Source organism: Sebastes umbrosus, chromosome 7 (assembly GCF_015220745.1).
Source record: "Sebastes umbrosus isolate fSebUmb1 chromosome 7, fSebUmb1.pri, whole genome shotgun sequence".
Lineage (NCBI taxonomy): Eukaryota > Metazoa > Chordata > Actinopteri > Perciformes > Sebastidae > Sebastes > Sebastes umbrosus.
The window spans coordinates 14,839,296-14,857,803 of NC_051275.1; the positions used below are offsets into that span (position 1 = coordinate 14,839,296).

The 18,508-nt window shown below is 41.6% G+C and overlaps 1 protein-coding gene and 1 long non-coding RNA gene across 2 annotated transcripts; one reads left to right on the forward strand and one right to left on the reverse strand.

Moving 5' to 3' along the window:
• Positions 1-5,616: 5,616 nt before the first annotated feature.
• Positions 5,617-13,815, forward strand: LOC119491602 (extracellular calcium-sensing receptor-like). Its single transcript, XM_037775747.1, has 12 exons — positions 5,617-5,642; positions 5,958-6,034; positions 8,715-8,874; positions 9,065-9,371; positions 9,547-9,633; positions 9,751-9,858; positions 9,992-10,158; positions 10,323-10,800; positions 10,916-11,146; positions 11,254-11,377; positions 11,468-11,940; positions 12,032-13,815. Exons 1-12 carry the CDS (start codon positions 5,617-5,619, stop codon positions 12,470-12,472), a joined length of 2,679 nt encoding a protein of 892 aa, XP_037631675.1. The 3' UTR covers positions 12,473-13,815.
• Positions 13,816-16,000: 2,185 nt separating this feature from the next.
• Positions 16,001-18,245, reverse strand: LOC119491973. Its single transcript, XR_005207693.1, has 3 exons — positions 18,091-18,245; positions 17,515-17,765; positions 16,001-16,835 (listed from the first exon to the last, which is right to left on the reverse strand). It is a non-coding gene; the product is annotated as an uncharacterized LOC119491973 (long non-coding RNA).
• Between the last annotated feature and the right edge of the window lie 263 nt (positions 18,246-18,508).

Consider the following 18,508-nt stretch of genomic DNA (forward strand, 5'->3'; position numbering starts at 1 on the left):
GAGATTTTTGTGCGCCTAGGTGGTGACACTTGGTGGTCCTTGACCAGCCTCCAACAAGCTCCAGGGTACTTATGTGTCTTAAAATAGGGTATAATTACTGTGGGACTCCAGGAATAACTGACCCCAATAAAGACATTGTGCTGTTAGCAAAACCTGCTCAAACTAGTTTTGTCGGTTCATGGTGGGTCATTATAGGAACTTTTCATTTAAGGTCTTTCATGGAGTTTTGTGAACGTTTTCTAAAACACTATTTCCTGATTTGTCAAAAATCTTGACTTTTTTTTAATAAGGTATAACTTTAATAAAGACAAATACAGGGATAATGTATTTAAATCCAGTAAAGCTGTGTCTAAATTCGGGGGCTGGATGCAGCCTACAAAGGCAGGTCATCCAGAGGACTTCTGAAATTCCTCTCCCGATGAGATGGTCAAGCCTTTAGATACCCAAACTACCCAACTATACAAGTGTGCCTCATTAACTTGCAAAATGAAAAAAGTGTATTAACAGGCAGTCAATATATATATAGAATACCCCTGACCTAGAGCATCTAAAATGTTAAACAATATTTTAACGGTGCTGTGCTGTTGGTGCAGGGGGCTTTCTGTGGAAAATACCACATAAAGGCCCCAAACAGTGGGCACAGCGTAGGCCAACTCTCAGGGGCCCACATGGGATTAGTATGGGTTTGCCTCTGCCCACGCTGCCCACGCTGCCCACTGTAAACCCACACCTACCCACAGTGGGCATGTTTGCTGGGACCTGGCTGTCTGATAATCATTTTGACACCTAGAGAGGCCCACAAGCCTGAGTGTCTCTTGACCAATATCACAATTGGCAGACGATTTCTAATGGTTTGGGGGTGCTGGTGCTGTTACCAGGTTGAATCCCCTCTCTGAAGGATATATGAATACAAAAACATGTGAAAGTGCTTGTGGAGAAAAACCTGTTCAGATCATGCCTCCCAATCCGGATGACCAGGTGTTACAGCAGGACAATATTAATTAAATAACATCCAAAGATGAAAAGTTGTTTGAATTATGTGCCAATGAGCCTAAGCCAATGAATTACAAGTTATATCATTTATTTTCTGGATATAGGCTTATACGTTACTACTTTGTGTTGACAATTAAGACATGCAGTACAAATTGAACATGTTTTTTTCAGTTATATTTATTTGGCTTCAAATAAAAATAGATGAATCAGATTCCGTTTTATTGCTATGTAGGTTGTCACATACAAGGAATTTGCTTTGGTGTATTGGTGCATAACATAAACATAAGAGAAACATAAATTGAAAATAAAAGGGAGTACAAAGATCAAGAAACATAAACTTAGAATAAAAGAAATGTACAAGTAAAATACAAACAAACAATACTGTAAAAACTATGTACAATATATCTGAATTAAAATTAAAATTTTAAAATGTGGAAAAAATGAGTGTGTTGTTTTAAAGCTACATGATAACTCTGGAGTGTTTTTAATTATCACTTAGGAAAACCATTTGTGTTTTCAATAAGCACCTTGTGATTGCACTGAGAATCATAGTGTTAGATTGTGTTGATTATAGACATTGAGAGATTTGTCACATTTAACCTAAAGATTTTATTCTATTCAATATCAAACTTCATAGTGTTGATGATATTGAATAATAACTCTAGAACTTTAGAAGTCTTGCTAATTAATGTGAGTGGCTTGTTTTGAAAGAGGTGAGATCGTCTTCCATTAAAATCTGAAAATTAATTAATTTCCAACACAACACCTGGTGAGCTCTCATTTCGTAGCCTCAGGCCCAGATGTCATCAGTCTTGTTGGAGACACTTGCTTGTCTTTGCTTGCCCAGCCGGCCCCTTGTTCCCTCTCAACCCCCCTGGGTAAAAGGTAAATTGGCAGGTTTAGGATGATGCCATGATGCCACCTCCGGAAAATACACAATAACAAGCTTAAGTGTTTCCCAAGTGTGTGTTACGCTTCAGTGAATGTTATCAACCCCCCCAACACACCACACAAACACACTCATGCATACCTCCTCTCCATATGGTGCACGTCCCAAACATTTAATCATGTCTTCTGTTGTTTTTGTTTCGTAGCTTGTCAAATAAAATATGGAAATCTAAAGGAAGGCCTAGATTATAACCAGCAGTTAATTTCTGGCAGATATCTATTTTATAATAAATCTGATCCTGAGTGATTGTTAGACTACCTGCCAGATTAGCCATGGAAGTCCACTTTTGCCATAGGGTTTTATGAACTGATATTTGTCGAAATTAGGACAGATTCCCTCTGGTTTCTCCTCTATTTTTTATATTTTTCCTCTTTGATTTCTCTACCTAAAACTAATTTCATACCGTTTTTTATAAATGCCAAGAGAAAAAAGTTTGAAATTCAAAACACACTGTTTTCAAATAACTACACATGGTCACATAATTCAAAACTAAAACCCTTTGTGTGTTGCCTGCTAAACACTGCCATTGAAATACCTACACTCAATTATCAATCACATGCACCTAGAATGCACCTGTGAAAACACCTGTAACAAATTAGATCATTTAGAAATAGGATTCAGGTTTGCTCTTTTTGTTGTGCACAACAATGGAGGCCAATTTTGAAGAGAGAGTTAGAGGACTCTAGGTGCAATATACTGTATTTTGTACAATACAGTAACTATGTTCACGTCACCTTCAGTTGAAGTCACTGTGTATGATACTGTTACGAGTATATGAGTATTGAGAATAAACAATTTGTTTGTTTCCCCATTGCATTTGTGTCCATAGCCTATATTTACAGCATGCTCCACATGAAAATGTCAAATACTCTAGATCAGAGGTCTTCAACAGGGGGTCCGTGACCCCTAGGGGGTCCGCAGAGGTACTGCATGGGGCTCACGAAATTTTCTTCTTATTTTTTTTTTTTAAAGGGACTGTTTGTAACTTTTTAAGCGTATAAATGTGCCGGGTCGGGACACATGCGCGCTCGCATATGCGCGTTCGCGTGTAGCCGCTGTCTCTCCTCCTCTGCCTGCTCGCCTTCACTCAGACAGCACGCGTTCTCGCTCAGCTCGCTCCACCTCTAGACGTGAACACGCGCTCAGTTAGTTAGTTTAGCTCTGAGAATATCTAGTGAATGTACAGTGGACGTTTGGGCAGAAATAAATGCTGCAGCTCCTCCAGACCAACAGAGGTTTCCCGTGTCTTGTGAAGTGACGGCGCTCTGCAACGATGCAGGAAAAGCCAACACTAGGATCAGATCTAAATCATGTTCATGGAGAGACCTTCGTCTGGTCAGCTAACATTACTGCCAAGCAGCTGAAATATAGAGTGATATTGTGGTTTTAGCTGACGTGTGTCGCCTCACTGTTTTGAGCGATGCTCGTTCAGGTATATGTAGAGCGAGCAAGCGCGAGCCCGATGCTGACTTTCGTTGATTTCACGGCCACAGGTGTCGCTGTTAACAAGCATTTCTGAAAGTTACAAATAGTCCCTTTAATTATTAGTATCCATTATTATTATTTTATATAGATTTTCGGTTGATTAGACAATTTTTTTATCCCCCCCCATTTTTTCTATCGATTCATACTACATGTATGTTTAAAATAACATGAATCTGTCAATTATTTTAATAGCTCAGTATTGTATGCAAGATAACAGGTATGTTTATGCATGGCAGTGGCACTAATAGGCCATCACTCATTTTCGATTCCGACATTTGTTTAAAAAAAAAATTTCAATTTGAATAGCTAAATATTTGACAGTGACAATAAGCTCAATTTGATAAAAGTTCTAAACTCTCAAATATAAAACATCTGTGGAAGTCCTGCAACTGCATTGGGAACGGTCACAGACATAAACACCTGGCAAAGTACTCAAAACTGATTATGTGGTAGTTCCTGCTACAGTAGGTATCTCCAGGACCACATTTTGCCATGATGACACACACACAGACTCACTAGGTGAAAACAATACCAGCCTCATGCTGTTGGGGTTGGCAAAAAAAAATCAACATTGTGAAACTCACACAATGCTGAAATGTGATGTAGGTTGTTTAAACCTGCTGTTTTAAAAACGTAATGTATTTTGAAATATTTGCATAAAAAATCCAGGTTTAGATTTAGGATTGCAACTTGAGTCCCCGAAGAAACTTGTGCCAAAGCGTTTTTGGGAACTGCTTTGTTCCATGGAGCACACAAACCATGAATGAATGCATAATTGAATTAATGAATGAAGCTAAATGTGCAACCCTTAAAGGTGCAATGTGTAATGCCTAGCCACCTGCTCCAAGAAATAGGGTGTAGCATTTCACCTCTACTTGGTCTGTACAATCTAAATTCACAGACATCTGTTATTTAAAAAGGCAACAACTAACTAACAGCAGGGCACGAATATGCAAAATTCAACCAAACTGCTGAAACTCTGAGCCTGTCAAAATAACACTGTTATCATATAATCTTCACAGGTGGTGTCAGCCTATTTACATTAGCCATCTGTGTGTTTGTGCCACTAACTGGGGTCTGTGTAAGCTTTGATAGTTTGTTTATTCGACCAGGAGACCACCCCTATCAGGAGGAGAGTTTTTGTCACTTGGCATTGAAGTATTTGGCATAACATCAAAACTGTTACATCTCTACACAGTGTTGATAATGTTAGTTCATGTTTTGAATGTTTTAAACTAAAATTATGGCCAGATCTTACATGTTACACCTTTAAGTGGCCAGAGAAGCTTTTTTTTTTTTTTTTCTAGATCACTTGATATGGTATGTAAGGTTCAGCATGTGCCATCTAGTCAACAGAGGAGGATAAAAGAAATCAAAGCTTCAACCTTTCATTTTTCAGTCAAATCTCCTCTCAGAAATCCTATTCAATTCTCAATTTCCATGGACTTCCCAAGCACTCCTTCAGTTGTGTGATAAAGAATGGCCTTTATGATTGAAGCACCAACATCTCCTTAAGGTATTTTAAGGCTATTGGCCATGCATGGAATAGCTCCACTGGGAGGAGGCATCGGAAATAGATGCCTGAACTGCCTCAACTGAGCAGTGGTTCCACTCAGAGTTCCTTCCAGATATCTAACTTCTGACCCTATCTCTAAGGGTGAGTCCAGATACCCCGCAACGGAAACTAATTTTGTGTCCATGATCTCGTTCTTTTGGTCATCACCTAATACTCATGGCGATACCTGAGGATTGGAATGTAGATCGACTGGTAAATCGAGAGCTTCAACTTCAGGTTTAGCATCTGCATCACTGCTGACAAAGCAATTATCCATCTGTAGATCTCACAGTCCATTTTACCCACACTTGTGAAAAAGACCCCAACATATTTGAACTCCTTCACTTGGGGTGGTGACTCACTCCCAACCCCAAGGGAGTATATAAATTTCACCATGGATTACCATCGAGTCAGATCGACCAGGCTGGAATCCATACTGTTCTTCCTGAATCTGATGTTCAACATTAAGGAGGAGTCTTCTTGTCCAGCACTCTGGCATGATTTTTTCCTGGGAAGGCTGAGCAATGTGATATCCTAGTTGAAGCCAATCACCAACCTGGGCTGCCAGTCTACAGGGACTGTTCCTAACCTCCAGTTGACAACGAAGTGGCAAGTCAACCAAAACAGCTCTACAATGTCCAGAGCCTTCAGCATCTCAGGGTGAATCTCCTCCATCCCCAGTGTCTTGCCACTGTGGAGCTTTTTGACCTCCTCAGTGAACTCTACCAAACAAAATAGACAAGGTTTTTCCTGTGCCTTCTCCATGTAGGACGCGTCATTCAGGCTTAGAAGTTCCTCAAAGTGTTCCTTCCACCATCCAACAATATCTGTTGTCTGATCATGATTTGCTAGAATCTCTTTGAGGGCAACTGAAAGTCCTTCTCCATAGCCTCCTCCCATACCCAAGTTTTGACATCAGCAACCACAGAAGCTGCAGCCCTTCTGGCCTCCTGATATACTCATCTTCTGCTTCAGGAGTCACCCGAGCCCACCAAGCCCTAAAGGTTTCGACCACAGGTGTGCACTAGTGGGTTCTTTGGTGGCCACAACAAGTACAGACGACCTTCTGTCCATAACTCCAAGAACTCAACTTTAAACAACGCTTCCATTTGTCCAGCCTCCCCCTGAGTGCAAGTGTGAAAATGTTTCATATTCAAAACACTGTTATAATTTCTTTATTGGGGACATTTTGGAATTTTTTTTTTTTTCATCAAAGCAGAACATGTGGGTTTTGACATTTGGTTCTGGCAGAAAAATCTTGTTACCTTTTGGGTTGTATACATTTTCCAAAACACTGACAACTAGAATGGCACTCGGAGAGCGCAGACTTCCGCCAAGGTGCCTGACTTTAAAAACAGATCACAGCTCACAGCTGGCGGTACCGTGAGGTGGTCGGCTTATTATTAACATAGTGTGTTTCATGCGTCATCAATGCGTCATCAGTTACACTGCGCATGTGTTAGACCCAGTGGTCTTAATGTTCTGGCTGATCGGAATCCTTAAAAAAATCCCTGAATTCGGATCAGTATCCGGATCGCCACCAAAATCTAATCGATTGTTAATTATGCCACAACCCACCCCTCCAAAAAAGTTCATTCAAATCCATCACGAACCTTTGGAGAAATCCTGCTAACAGACAGACAGACAAACAAACAAACAAACAAACAAACAAACAAACCAACGCTGGTGAAAACATAACCTGCCTTGGCCTTAGCGGAAGTAATGAGGAATCAAATTTATGCAGACTTGACAATCTTTCAAATATAACCCTTAGATATTTTAATACACAAAAATTACTCCTGATTGTTTCTTTGATCCCCTATATTTGTTTGCACCCATCCCCATTTCTCTTTCTCTTGTTCTTTCCTGCTCTAGTCTGTCTGTCCGACTGTCCGTCTTTATTTTCTCCACATCATTGTCTATCTCCCTGTGTATAGCTAATTAGCCTATGCTTTAACTCAGCATACTCGCCATATTTCGCTTCTTGACTGGCTCTCAACTGTTTGTATCTCTCTGTTAGAATCATTCTCACGGCTCTATCAATATGACTGTGTGTCAGCCTGGTTTTCTTTTTCTCTGTCTGTCTTTCTGTCTTTTTGAAATAACTAATACTCAGGGGCTTTAATTATCTTGAATCGCCCTGTGAGGACAACTGCGATACAATTGCAAAATCATTTTTGTTCACTTCTAATCAGCTTGTTTTCAGAAAAAAATAAGGCTGATCCTTTTCCCCTGAGTGCCTAGAACCCCTTGAGTAAGATCCAGTTAAAGGCATTCTTACAAGAACAGGAAACAACTGTATCATAATACTGAGCTTTCGCTCTTAGGGCACCTCTGTCCTTCCTCTTCTGAGCGTCACACAGGGACATATTAAATGAATAAGGAAACCTACACATGACCTGAGGCAGTACAACATACAGCACTTTGTTACACACGCTGTGGTGCTCTGTTTTGTAGCCTGCAGGGTTTGTTCTGATAATGATATGCACAACACCCTAATGACTCATTGATTTCACCTTATTAAACCTGTTCAACCCCCCTGAAGGATTTGTTACACAAGAATAAGAAAAAAGCCGTAAAAAGGACAGAATTTCTGAAAAATCGTTAAACAGTAAGTTAAAAAAAATATATTCTGATGAAGTTACCGTGATTTTGAAAGCAAACACTGTAACTACTTAAAAGTCACACTGTATGTCAGGTAATGTAATATGCTCACATTAAATGTACATTGAAAACAATACAATGGTGCATCGTACACTATGTAACTCTTTCTATCTGTCACAGTGAACAATCGATGGTTTTGATAAAACTTTGAAGTTTTCCTCTAACTCAGTTCGCTGTGTATCAAGTATGTGTTTATGTGTGTGTTTTGAAGGCCTTGTGACATGCAATTAACGCCTGCTCCGCATGCAATTAATGTAATTGGACTGTTGGATGGTACACTACATTTCTGAGGTGTTTATGGTCCACTTGACTTTCCATAGTTTAGCAGCCCCTTGTGACATGGGTCTGCTACCTGCCTCTTCACATCACTGAAGGATGAGTTCGGCCTAGCCAGGCATGACAGTGTGACATGACACAGCTCTTGTCTTTCTCCATTATGGTCAAGTGCTCGTTCTAGTTCCTTGTTGTTGTTTTACTTCCTTTGAAACTAGGGGCTCTTTTTCCATTGATTTGGGGCCCCGGGGAAATTAGGTCAATTTATTTGACAGTTGTGATAAGAGGCAGGTAGCATACAGTATATATATATATATGTAGGCCACAGGGCAGCATCACCCACTTGACACTTAAGACTGGATAGCTTGTCTGTGCAGTGATGTAGCACTGGAAGTATTTGCTGAAAGCCTTCAGATAAGATTTTTTTTTTACTACATGGTTTGAGTTAAAGATGATTTTCCTATCTGACTTTACTAGACATTTAACACCTCTAAATTTCTGTAGATAGTGTGTTGGTCTGAATGGGGTCGGAATGAATTATTTTCTGTGCACTAGCTCTCTCTTTTTACTGACCACTGACAAATTGTTTGGTGCTTTGTCAGCTTACAGGGTGTTCCACTGTTTGCATGGGTTATCCAAACATCTTGAACTGATATAGACATGGCTATCAAGGTTATATGGTGACTTGGCTTAAAGAAGGGATGAATACTTTTTTGATGAGATCATGGAGAAGGACAGAGTTTGTGATTTTGAGTCTCCTATGGTGTGTGTTTTTTCCCTACAACTCCCACCAAGACCAGAGCCAACAATGCAAACTAATCCCAGGGTCCATGTCCCTAACTGTGCTGGAGAAGAAGGGGGACATCATGTTGGGTGGACTCTTCTCCCTTCATGACATGGTGGTGGAGCCCAGACTGTCCTTCACCTCTATGCCTCCTCCTGCACAGTGCACCAGGTAAGCTGTTTTATTATCTAGACTTCATATTGCTGTAGCAGCATTTTTTTGTAGTCTCTGCTCACATGGCTACATATGGCAATCTTGCTTCCATAGTTCTGTGCGGCAAAGTTTTGTGAACTATGTTGAGTGAAATAAAGTTGAATTTAATTAATTGTGTTGAAAATGAACTTCTTCTCTTTTCTTCCAGATTTAACTTCCGGACGTTCCGTTGGATGCAAACTATGATTTTTGCCATCGAGGAGATCAACAGAGATGGCAAACTCCTTCCCAACATCACACTGGGCTATAAGATCTATGATTCATGCAGCACACCCCATCAGGCTCTGAAGGCTGCGACGGAATTAGTGGGGAGTGAGAAGGGTTCAGTTATTGAAGGAGAGACACAGGAGGGTAAAGGCACCTGTCGTGGGACCGTACCAGCAGTGATAGGAGACGGAGGTTCAACTCAGTCTCTCGTCGTGGCCCGTTTCCTGGGAGTCTTCCATGTGCCGCAAGTAAGTTAGTCATAGCTACTCAACAACTGTGTTTGCCAGATTAGTTTTTTTTTGGAGTTACTACTTCAGGGGATGGTCAACATCAACAGTCTAAATTCATAGTAGCTTTGAGTAATAATGTTTTAATGTTGGACATTGTAAAATTAAATTACCACGCGTGTTTTCTTACATTCAGGTTAGTTATTTCTCTAGCTGTGCCTGTCTCAGTGACAAAAAGGAGTTTCCTGCCTTTTTAAGGACCATGCCCAGTGACTTCTTCCAGGTTAGAGGCACTCAGATCACTCACAATGTGACATAACCTCCATACACAAACAAAATTGTGTCCACATTTATATTTTTGGAACTCTCTCTGTTTGTGTCTCTCTTCTTCTATCTCAAGGTAGATGCATTACTACAACTTGTAAAGCATTTTGGCTGGACTTGGGTGGGTGTGATTGCAGGGGATGATGCTTATGGCCGCAGCGGGGCAAACATCTTTGCCAATGAGGTGGGTCACACATCCATAAATAAAGAATTGAATAAGAATAAATTGCCATTTTGTTATTTTCAATGTTACTGAACATATTGTGAACTTAAGTAATTAAGTAATTTGTCATGTATCCCTTCTGTTGCTCTATTAGGTAAGAAAGTTAGGTGCTTGTATTGCCCTTCATGAGGTCATCCCAAAGAACCGAGCACAGAGCACCATCTCATCCATCGTTTCCAAGATCCGCTCCTCTGGGGCTCGGGTGATTCTCGTGTTTGCTGTGGAACAAGATGCAGCCGCATTGTTTGATGAAGCTCACAGGCATGACACATATGTTTGGAATCTTCCATAACGCTATAGTATTTATAAAACTCGCTATCAACTTTTGCTTTTTGTTGAGTTTTTGCAGATAAAGGATAACTGAGTTTGAATTTATGATATATTTATAATTGCAAAAATGCCATCTTCATATCTCTTTAATTCAGAAAGGGGCTCACTGGGATCCAGTGGCTGGCCAGTGAGGCTTGGAGCACTGCCGCCGTCCTCTCCACCCCCAAAAAGCACCACTACATCCTCCAGGGCTCTATGGGATTTGCTATTCGGCGAGCACACATCCCTGGATTGCAAGACTTCCTGCTTCGCTTGCATCCCTCGAGCCCAGACGCCCTTGCAGATCCCTTCCTGATACCCTTCTGGGAAGAGGTGTTTCAGTGCAGCCTGGGTGGGCAGGCTGAAGGTCAGGAACATAATGTCGAGGGTAAACCTCAATGCTCCGGAGCAGAAGAGCTGGGGAGTGTGACGAATATCTATTCAGATGTGTCACAGCTTAGGATTTCCTACAATGTCTATAAGGCTGTGTATGCCATTGTCCATGCACTCAAGGCTATGAGAAGCTGTGAGAAAGGAAAAGGGCCATTTCCTCTGCAGGCCTGTCCAGATGTAATCAATATACAGCCATGGCAGGTACCATCCCACATGTTCATAAATTCAGTCTAGATAGACAAAAGTTATAGTGATAGCCAAAACATTATTTATAGATCTTAATAATGTGGGAAAATGATGCACTTTCTTCCCTTAGCTACTTCATTATATAAAACATGTGGAATACTTGAACTCCTTTGGTGATGAAACCAAGTTTGATGAGAATGGCGACCCTGCAGCCATGTATGACCTGGTGAACTGGCAGCTGAGACTAAATGGAGAAATGGAGTTTGTCACTATCGGCAAATTTGACGAGACGGCCACAGTTGGAAAGCAAAAACTCCAGATCCAGGAGCATATAATTGTGTGGAATGGCAACCAAACCAAAGTAGGGTTGTCAAAAGAATAATTTTTGAATTTTATTTTGTGCAATAATATTTGTTATTATGTGACTGTGTTGTGACTAGTGTAGTATACGTTCCCCCTTTTGCTTAGATTCCCTTGTCAGTATGCAGCAGCATTTGTCCCCCAGGTACCCGGAAGGCAATCAGACCTAACTTCCCTATCTGCTGCCATGATTGTGTGGTTTGCACAGCTGGGGAGATTAGCAATCAGACTGGTGAGGAAAGGCCACTTTGAGAATTTGACCCCACAGTCGCGGTGGTAAAGCAACAGTACAGCAGCTAAAGCTTTCTTGTCATTCCTCCAGATGCCATAGAGTGTGTGCGCTGCCTGCCAGAGTTCTGGTCCAATGCTGACAGGACGGCCTGCATCCCAAAACAGGTGGAGTTCCTCTCCTTTAGCGGCACCATGGGCATCACCCTGACGGCCATTTCCCTCATTGGATCCTTCTGCACCTGCGCTGTGGCGTTCATATTGTCCTATCACAGAGCCACCCCAATTGTCAAGGCCAACAACTCTGAGCTGAGCTTCCTGCTGCTCTTCTCCTTGACTCTGTGTTTTCTGTGTTCTCTGACCTTCATCGGCCGGCCCTCTGAGTGGTCCTGCATGCTGCGACACACAGCATTCGGCATCACCTTTGTCCTCTGCATCTCATGTCTTCTCGGGAAAACGATAGTGGTGCTGATGGCCTTCAAAGCTACACTTCCAGGCAGTAATGTGATGAAATGGTTTGGGCCTGTACAGCAAAAGGCAATCATTACCTTGTGTACACTGGTCCAGGTAAAGACTTGTGACTCTTTACGTGCTTTGAATAGTTATTATAGGACCATTTATTCAAATGTTTGAATAAGATGTGTTTCTTTTTATGCAGGTAATAATTTGTACAGTGTGGCTGGTTGTCGCTCCCCCCACTCCGCGCCAACTGATGCCACGCAAGAGCGTCATTGTCATTCTCTTGTGCGACCAAGGTTCACCCGTAGCATTCTCTCTCGTCCTGGGTTACATCGGCCTGCTGGCCTGCCTCTGCCTCCTCCTGGCCTTCCTGGCAAGGAAACTCCCAGACAACTTCAACGAGGCCAGACTCATCACCTTCAGCATGCTCATTTTCTGCGCCGTGTGGATCGCCTTCGTTCCCGCCTACATCAGCTCTCCGGGGAAGTACTCCACGGCCACGGAGGTGTTTGCAATCTTGGCCTCCAGTTATGGACTGCTGGGCTGCATCTTTGCACCAAAGTGTTACATAATCCTTCTACGGCCAGAAAAGAACACATGGAAACATCTGATGTCGAAAGCTGCCACTGACAAATTTTAGGAGATCATGGACTTTTACTGATTTTTTCCAGATGACTACAATACATATACACTATGATACTTCAAAATGTGTGATTTTGTGGGGAAAAAAAGGAGTGGTGGCAGAGACAAAGTCTGTAAGCCTGCTGTCCTTGAACATTAACAATTACTTCTTACCACTAGATGGTAGGAGTGTTCTGTTATTGCTGCCTTCTGTCATTCATCATGGCCCATCACACACCTTTATCCTAACAAATAACTTTCCCTAATGTCTTTTGTAAATTTCCCTGTGTACCATTTTCTCTCCTATAATGTAAATTCTTACCAAAAATCTACTTTAACTTTATTAATTCATTTGTCAGTGGTGTAGGAATAAAAATAGGCAGTATATTAAGATCGGATATCTGGCCGATACTGACTCGGATTCCTGATGTTGCCTTAGACAGTGAGGATCGGTACTCGGTATCGGATGATACCCAAAGTCCAGGTATCGCTATCAGTATCGGGACTGAAAGAGTCGGATCAGTGCATCCCTATTTAAGACTTACAAAAAACATGAATAAACATACTCCTCTCGGATCAAATTGTTATATTTTTCCAGCCATATGATACTCCATTGACGTTGTCCATAGAAATGTGAAGGACAACTCATGAATGGGATTTGGCAGCAGTGTCCGTGCTGATCTGACCTGAGATAGAATGATGAGGCCCGGGGTCTCTGAGGTATGCTCTGTGGAAATCCCAGCTGTCATTGGTTAATTAAACCCTCATACTCCAGAGGCCTTTACATATAAACATCACGCCTGGCTGTTCCCTGCAATAACAAACTAAAACGTCAGACATTTTTCCGTCTCTCCACAGCTGCTCTCGGGCTAGCATTGATTATCCACCACTGATTGATCTGTTGTTCCTCCCCAAGGCAGAGGAATAAATTGGAAGATGGAGAGACATCGTGTCTCTGACGTCCATCAGGGGCAGAGAGGAGGAGAAGGTGTTGGTGGGGGGCAGATGGACACCAGTGTTTTATTGACTCTGTATTACTCGATTTACATTTATTTCCAACATTCACTCTTCTTATCCCTTGCATTTTTAACTCTTTCCTGTACTCTTCTGCATCATGCATTTCAATGGCTATATAAGACAGCAGTGCTTTATCCTCATAGTGGACTGTCTGTCTTTGTTACCAGCCAAGACAGCATGTGGCTGGTATTGTTTTCACCTTGGGAGTCTGTGTGTGTCCTTACGCCCCTGGTCCCATCGCAAGATTTCAAAGAGTAATCCTTCAGATCGTAGCACTATTTTCTTGATTTAATTAAGGAAACCAGAATAGATCATCTCCATCTGAGGGTTAGATCATTTGAAGGAGAAAAGACTGTGTGGTAATTTCTTCAATAAGACACACAGATGAAAAAAGAAGTTTGCATGGTATGTGGAAAATATTAAAAGATAGATTGAGTTCAGAGAAAACTTCCAGAATTCATAGAAATCCATTCCTTCAAATATTGAAAAAAGATAATTTGAGACGTGACGACATCGGTTTGCCGACAGCGTAGAGGTAAACACAGGAGGGAGACTGAAAGATGTAATAAGGGCATGACTTCAAGTACGCATACAGCTATTTACTCAATCTTGTCATCGGTGAGCTTTTGTAATGGGGCCAATGCTGACCAGATGTTTGGACACATGGGGGTTTACCTCATCAGAGATGGAGATTAGAGTAGTAATACAAAATACTGCGTTGTGAATATGAAGTTGTGATATTATATCTTGGGGTGAAAGGAAGTGTTAGCTGTGACCGGGCTAGAGATACAGGGATGGATTTGGTGCAGCCTAAGGCTGGCTTTGTTTTCAGGCTTTAAAAAATCTAGGAGACTTTGGCCAATCACAGGTCATTTCAGAGACAGAGCATTCCTATTGGCTGTTCATTCAATGGAGGCAGCTGTCAATCACTCGCAAACTTCGATCAAACGCTCAAACTAGGCAGCACTGATCAAATATAAATCAATATTCTGTACTGTAATGCCTATTTCTCAACTCAAATGTTTTCAGAAACATCTTGTAGTGTACTGTTTAGCTGTAAAATGAGAAAGTTTGTGACCCGACCACCATGTTGAGACAACATTGATAACAGTCAGCCACAAGATGTCATACTCTCCGTCCCCCGTTCCATTGCATTCACTTCACGACACGCGGTTGCCCGTTTGTTGCACAACCTGCATTTTTTATGGTCATCAAGTGGCAACTTGATCGCTGACAACACAGAGATACCAACGTTGTTATACTATTGGCTCACAAGTCTTGTCAGAAGTGAGAACCGAATGTCAGATGTCTTCCAAAGAGATAAACAAAACATTAATTTTGGACCTGTCAAAAAACATTTTAATGATTAATTCGCAGTCATAATATATATATAGGAAAAGCCATACTTTTATTCTGCACCTTTCTAAAAGCTCTATGGATGTGTTATTTTATTTGTCTACATAAAAATGTTATCAATAAGATCTTTAATATTCTGTTTTGAGGAAGTAGTTTGTAGCAAATATCCTCCGTTAAGTGCCTATTGACCACCCTCTGGACTTGTACGTGACAACCATACTACTTGAGACTTTTTTCCTCCCACCTAATTCTGAAGTGTTTGCAACTTAACACCAGCAATTCATGAGGCACATCACAAAGCAGCAATTAGCAGTATGTGTCAGTTTCAGTCTGACAAGCACCATTTTTGTGAGTTTTCAAGGCAACATAACTGGCAGCAGAGGTTTAGAGACGCAAGATATCTCTTTGCCTGGATTGCTGATGCCTCGGACATAAACACTGAAAAATGATGTATAACAAGGGGAAAGGTCTCGAAAATGATGACGAGATTTCCAAAATAAAGGGGACACAGATTAGCAAAAGGGAGAAAATATTCACAATGAGACCTATATCATCATTAGGCAAAATACAAATAATTCCTTTTGTGACTGCATAAAAGGACATGATGTAGCATGGCAGAAAAGGGTTTTAAAGGTCTAAGGTAAGTGCACGTATCAGTGGCTTCTTTGCATATAATCGTTATGTAAGGCTACAGAGTAGAGTGAGGGAATCATGTCTTGCACAGATTCACATCCATGACCTAAAATCTCTTTTGTGATGATGGCATTTCTTTCACCATAATCCTGGCTTTCTGTCATTTTTTTCCTTCTTGAAACTCACTCTTTTCAGGTAGCTTTTTCTCCAACTTTCTTTCACCTATTATGTAGTGAGAGCCAGCATCACAGAGGAGATGGACACCATAGAAACTGCAGCCGAAGACTAATGGTCTCTGCCACAATAGCACCATTCACCGAGGCCCATGTGGCTGTCTGCATTATATAGAGCAGCAAATGATCTGAAGGTCTCAAAAATCCCCCCGAAATTGAAGCAGCGGTACTGATGATGGCCAGTATGAGTCACTATGCTGATCTAATTAGGCGCCAGGTCCATGTCCGGGTGTTTCTAAAATGGGAGGACAGATAACGAATGTGTTGACAGAATGCAATTGAGAGAGAGCAATGCAGAGTTTCTCACACTGAATAATATCTGCGAGAGCAAACAATTATCACAGTGCGCCACACAAACACTCACACATCCACTGTCTGATGAGTGAATGCTTATGATGGGCTGTCAGAGTGGCACCACACCAACTCATGAGCTGATAATATGATGAAATGTTCATTTTCGTTGCAGAAATACATATGCAGATATTTGTGTTACAGTACATTCAGCAGCAACGTTTAATAGCTTATTTTAAATTACGTACACTGCAGATAAAATGAGCGCAGACGAAAAGTGACGATATTTGAATACAAATAACATTGAACATTTATTTATTCATTGCTTCTTTCTTTCTTTTGTTGCTGTTGTCATGATAGACACCATACAGTTTTCAAAAGTCGATACTTGGGCAAATTCTGTTTTTATTTTCATTTGAAGTCTTTTATGCCCTCATCTATTGACCATGAAGTTTTCCCAATATATTGCCATCAGGTGTTTTTTTAGTGTTTCTCTGAGGCCTCAGAAGAATAATAAAACAAAGATACAGAACAGAAGACCATAACTTGAGGCCAGGATGGCAAAAATCTTCACTGCAACAGTGTATTTCCCAGGAGAGCTAATGTAGCTAATGTAGGGCACAAAGGCCACCCAGACAGTACAGAAGATCAGCCTGCTGAATAGTGAACAGTTTGGATTCATTAAATTTGTCAGGGAGACAGCTGAGACAGGCCAACAGACCAACCATGTGAGAAGTCCCCCACAGAGCCCATCACAGATTCAAGAATCTTCTTGGGTCCCCAGTGGTACAGGATGTCTCTTTCTGCAGGCTGAGGAGGAGCCAGGGTCAGCCACAGCACACACATCGGCACCTGGGAAAATAAGGTTGGGTCAGGAAATGGAGTGGGAGATTTGTTTAGAATACAAAGAAAATGAAAACTGAAGTAGATATCTTGTAGGAAACAGAAAGCAGTAACCCGCAGGACCTTGCACAAGACATAAAATCTCTATTTCTATGATCTCTATACAGTAAACGCAACAGGACAAGATTTTGGTATCGGAAGCGTTTTTGTTTCTGTTTGTAGTCCAAGTAGTATTGACCAATCACGTTTGAGCATGCTTTGGTTGAATGCAGGTAAACAGTCCATATGGAGAGCAAAAAAGACGGAACACATCGGCCGAAATGCAATCTCGGAACCCATCGGCTATCGTCTGACAATGATTTCGATTTTTATTGGTTTACAATTTGTAAACTGGGTCATTGTGAAACAATCCGGTCGTACACGAACCCCGGTCTCTCAACTCCAACTTGCATCTGAAGTTGCTAATCGGACTGTAAACAATGAGCGCATGGAACAGGAGGTCTATGCCCGGATATCCGCTGGCTGCATCGGAACCCCAAAAATATCGTCCCCTGCCCCCAGAGGCTTATCTGTCATCAGACCAATAGCCGATGGATTCCAAGATTGTTTTAAATGACCCTGTCCTCATATGGAGGGAAGTGTGAAAATAGATTCCCTAAAGTAATAAATAACAGAAACACAGAATCACCTGTACCAGGGTGCAGACAGAGATGCCAAACCACTGCTGAGCAGGACCCACATAACGCATCAGGTTCTCCCCCGGCAGCATGGAACGCTCAGCAGACAGGAGAAACACAACACAAAGCTGAGTCCAAACAGCATATGTCTCAGCATACAGGATCAAGCCTCTGGCTGTCCAAAGAAAGCCAGCGCACATAGGAAGCACAACTTGAGCGACAGCAGGAGCGCGAAGCTCACCTCTGAGTTGTTGGCTCGCACCTAAAGGTGAGGGATTTTGAAGCAAGGAGAAACAGGGATAAGTTACAGCATGGGGTTGGATATGGGCTTTTTTTCAATTTTGATATTAATGGATCAGAACACTGCAATATCATTCCACCATTATTCTCTCAGCATGATGAAACTGCATTGTAATACTCTCCAAAATGTAATTTGTTATCATTTGGGATGGTGCTACACTTTACCAAAGGTGTGTGTCGGTAGTAAAGGAGTGTGGCAAAATGTGGAAGCTGTCAGTGCTGCACAAAACAGCTGAGACAATGAAGAGGAAGGTTCCCACGGTGTCATTGTAAGAAAAGAAATCCACCTGCTGGGGACGCACACTGTTTGGTCTGAGTTGAACCAGAACCGCTCAGGACACCGAATACACTCCAGCGATGCTACAGAGAGACTGAGAAAGCAGATGGGTTATTATTGTTTTCAATATCTGAAGGTGTTGCTTTTCTCTTTTATGAATGTTAAACAGTACACTAGAGTTGAGAGCCTAAAGTCACAGCTTTTTATTTACCTAAACCTCACTCACTCCAGAGTGAACATAGTCAAAGGCACCTAGGATCACATAATCAGTAATATCATAGAAATATTTCATCACAATTCTGAGAATTCAGAGACAGAGATGATGGAAAAAAAGCGATAAAATCACACACCTAATGGCCTCTGCCGGCCGAAGTGTAGACCTACTAGGGTAGCTTCTTCCTGAGGCAGCAGTGTAATACTGTGCAATG

Excerpts from the sequence above, each read along its gene's own strand:
- LOC119491602 (XM_037775747.1), top strand. The coding sequence starts at position 5,617 with ATGTCCAGAGCCTTCAGCATCTCAGG. Across the intron at positions 5,643-5,957 it reads AGAGCCTTCAGCATCTCAGG|GAGTCACCCGAGCCCACCAA; the intron begins GTGAATCTCCTC and ends CTTCTGCTTCAG. Across the intron at positions 9,634-9,750 it reads TGCCCAGTGACTTCTTCCAG|GTAGATGCATTACTACAACT; the intron begins GTTAGAGGCACT and ends TTCTATCTCAAG.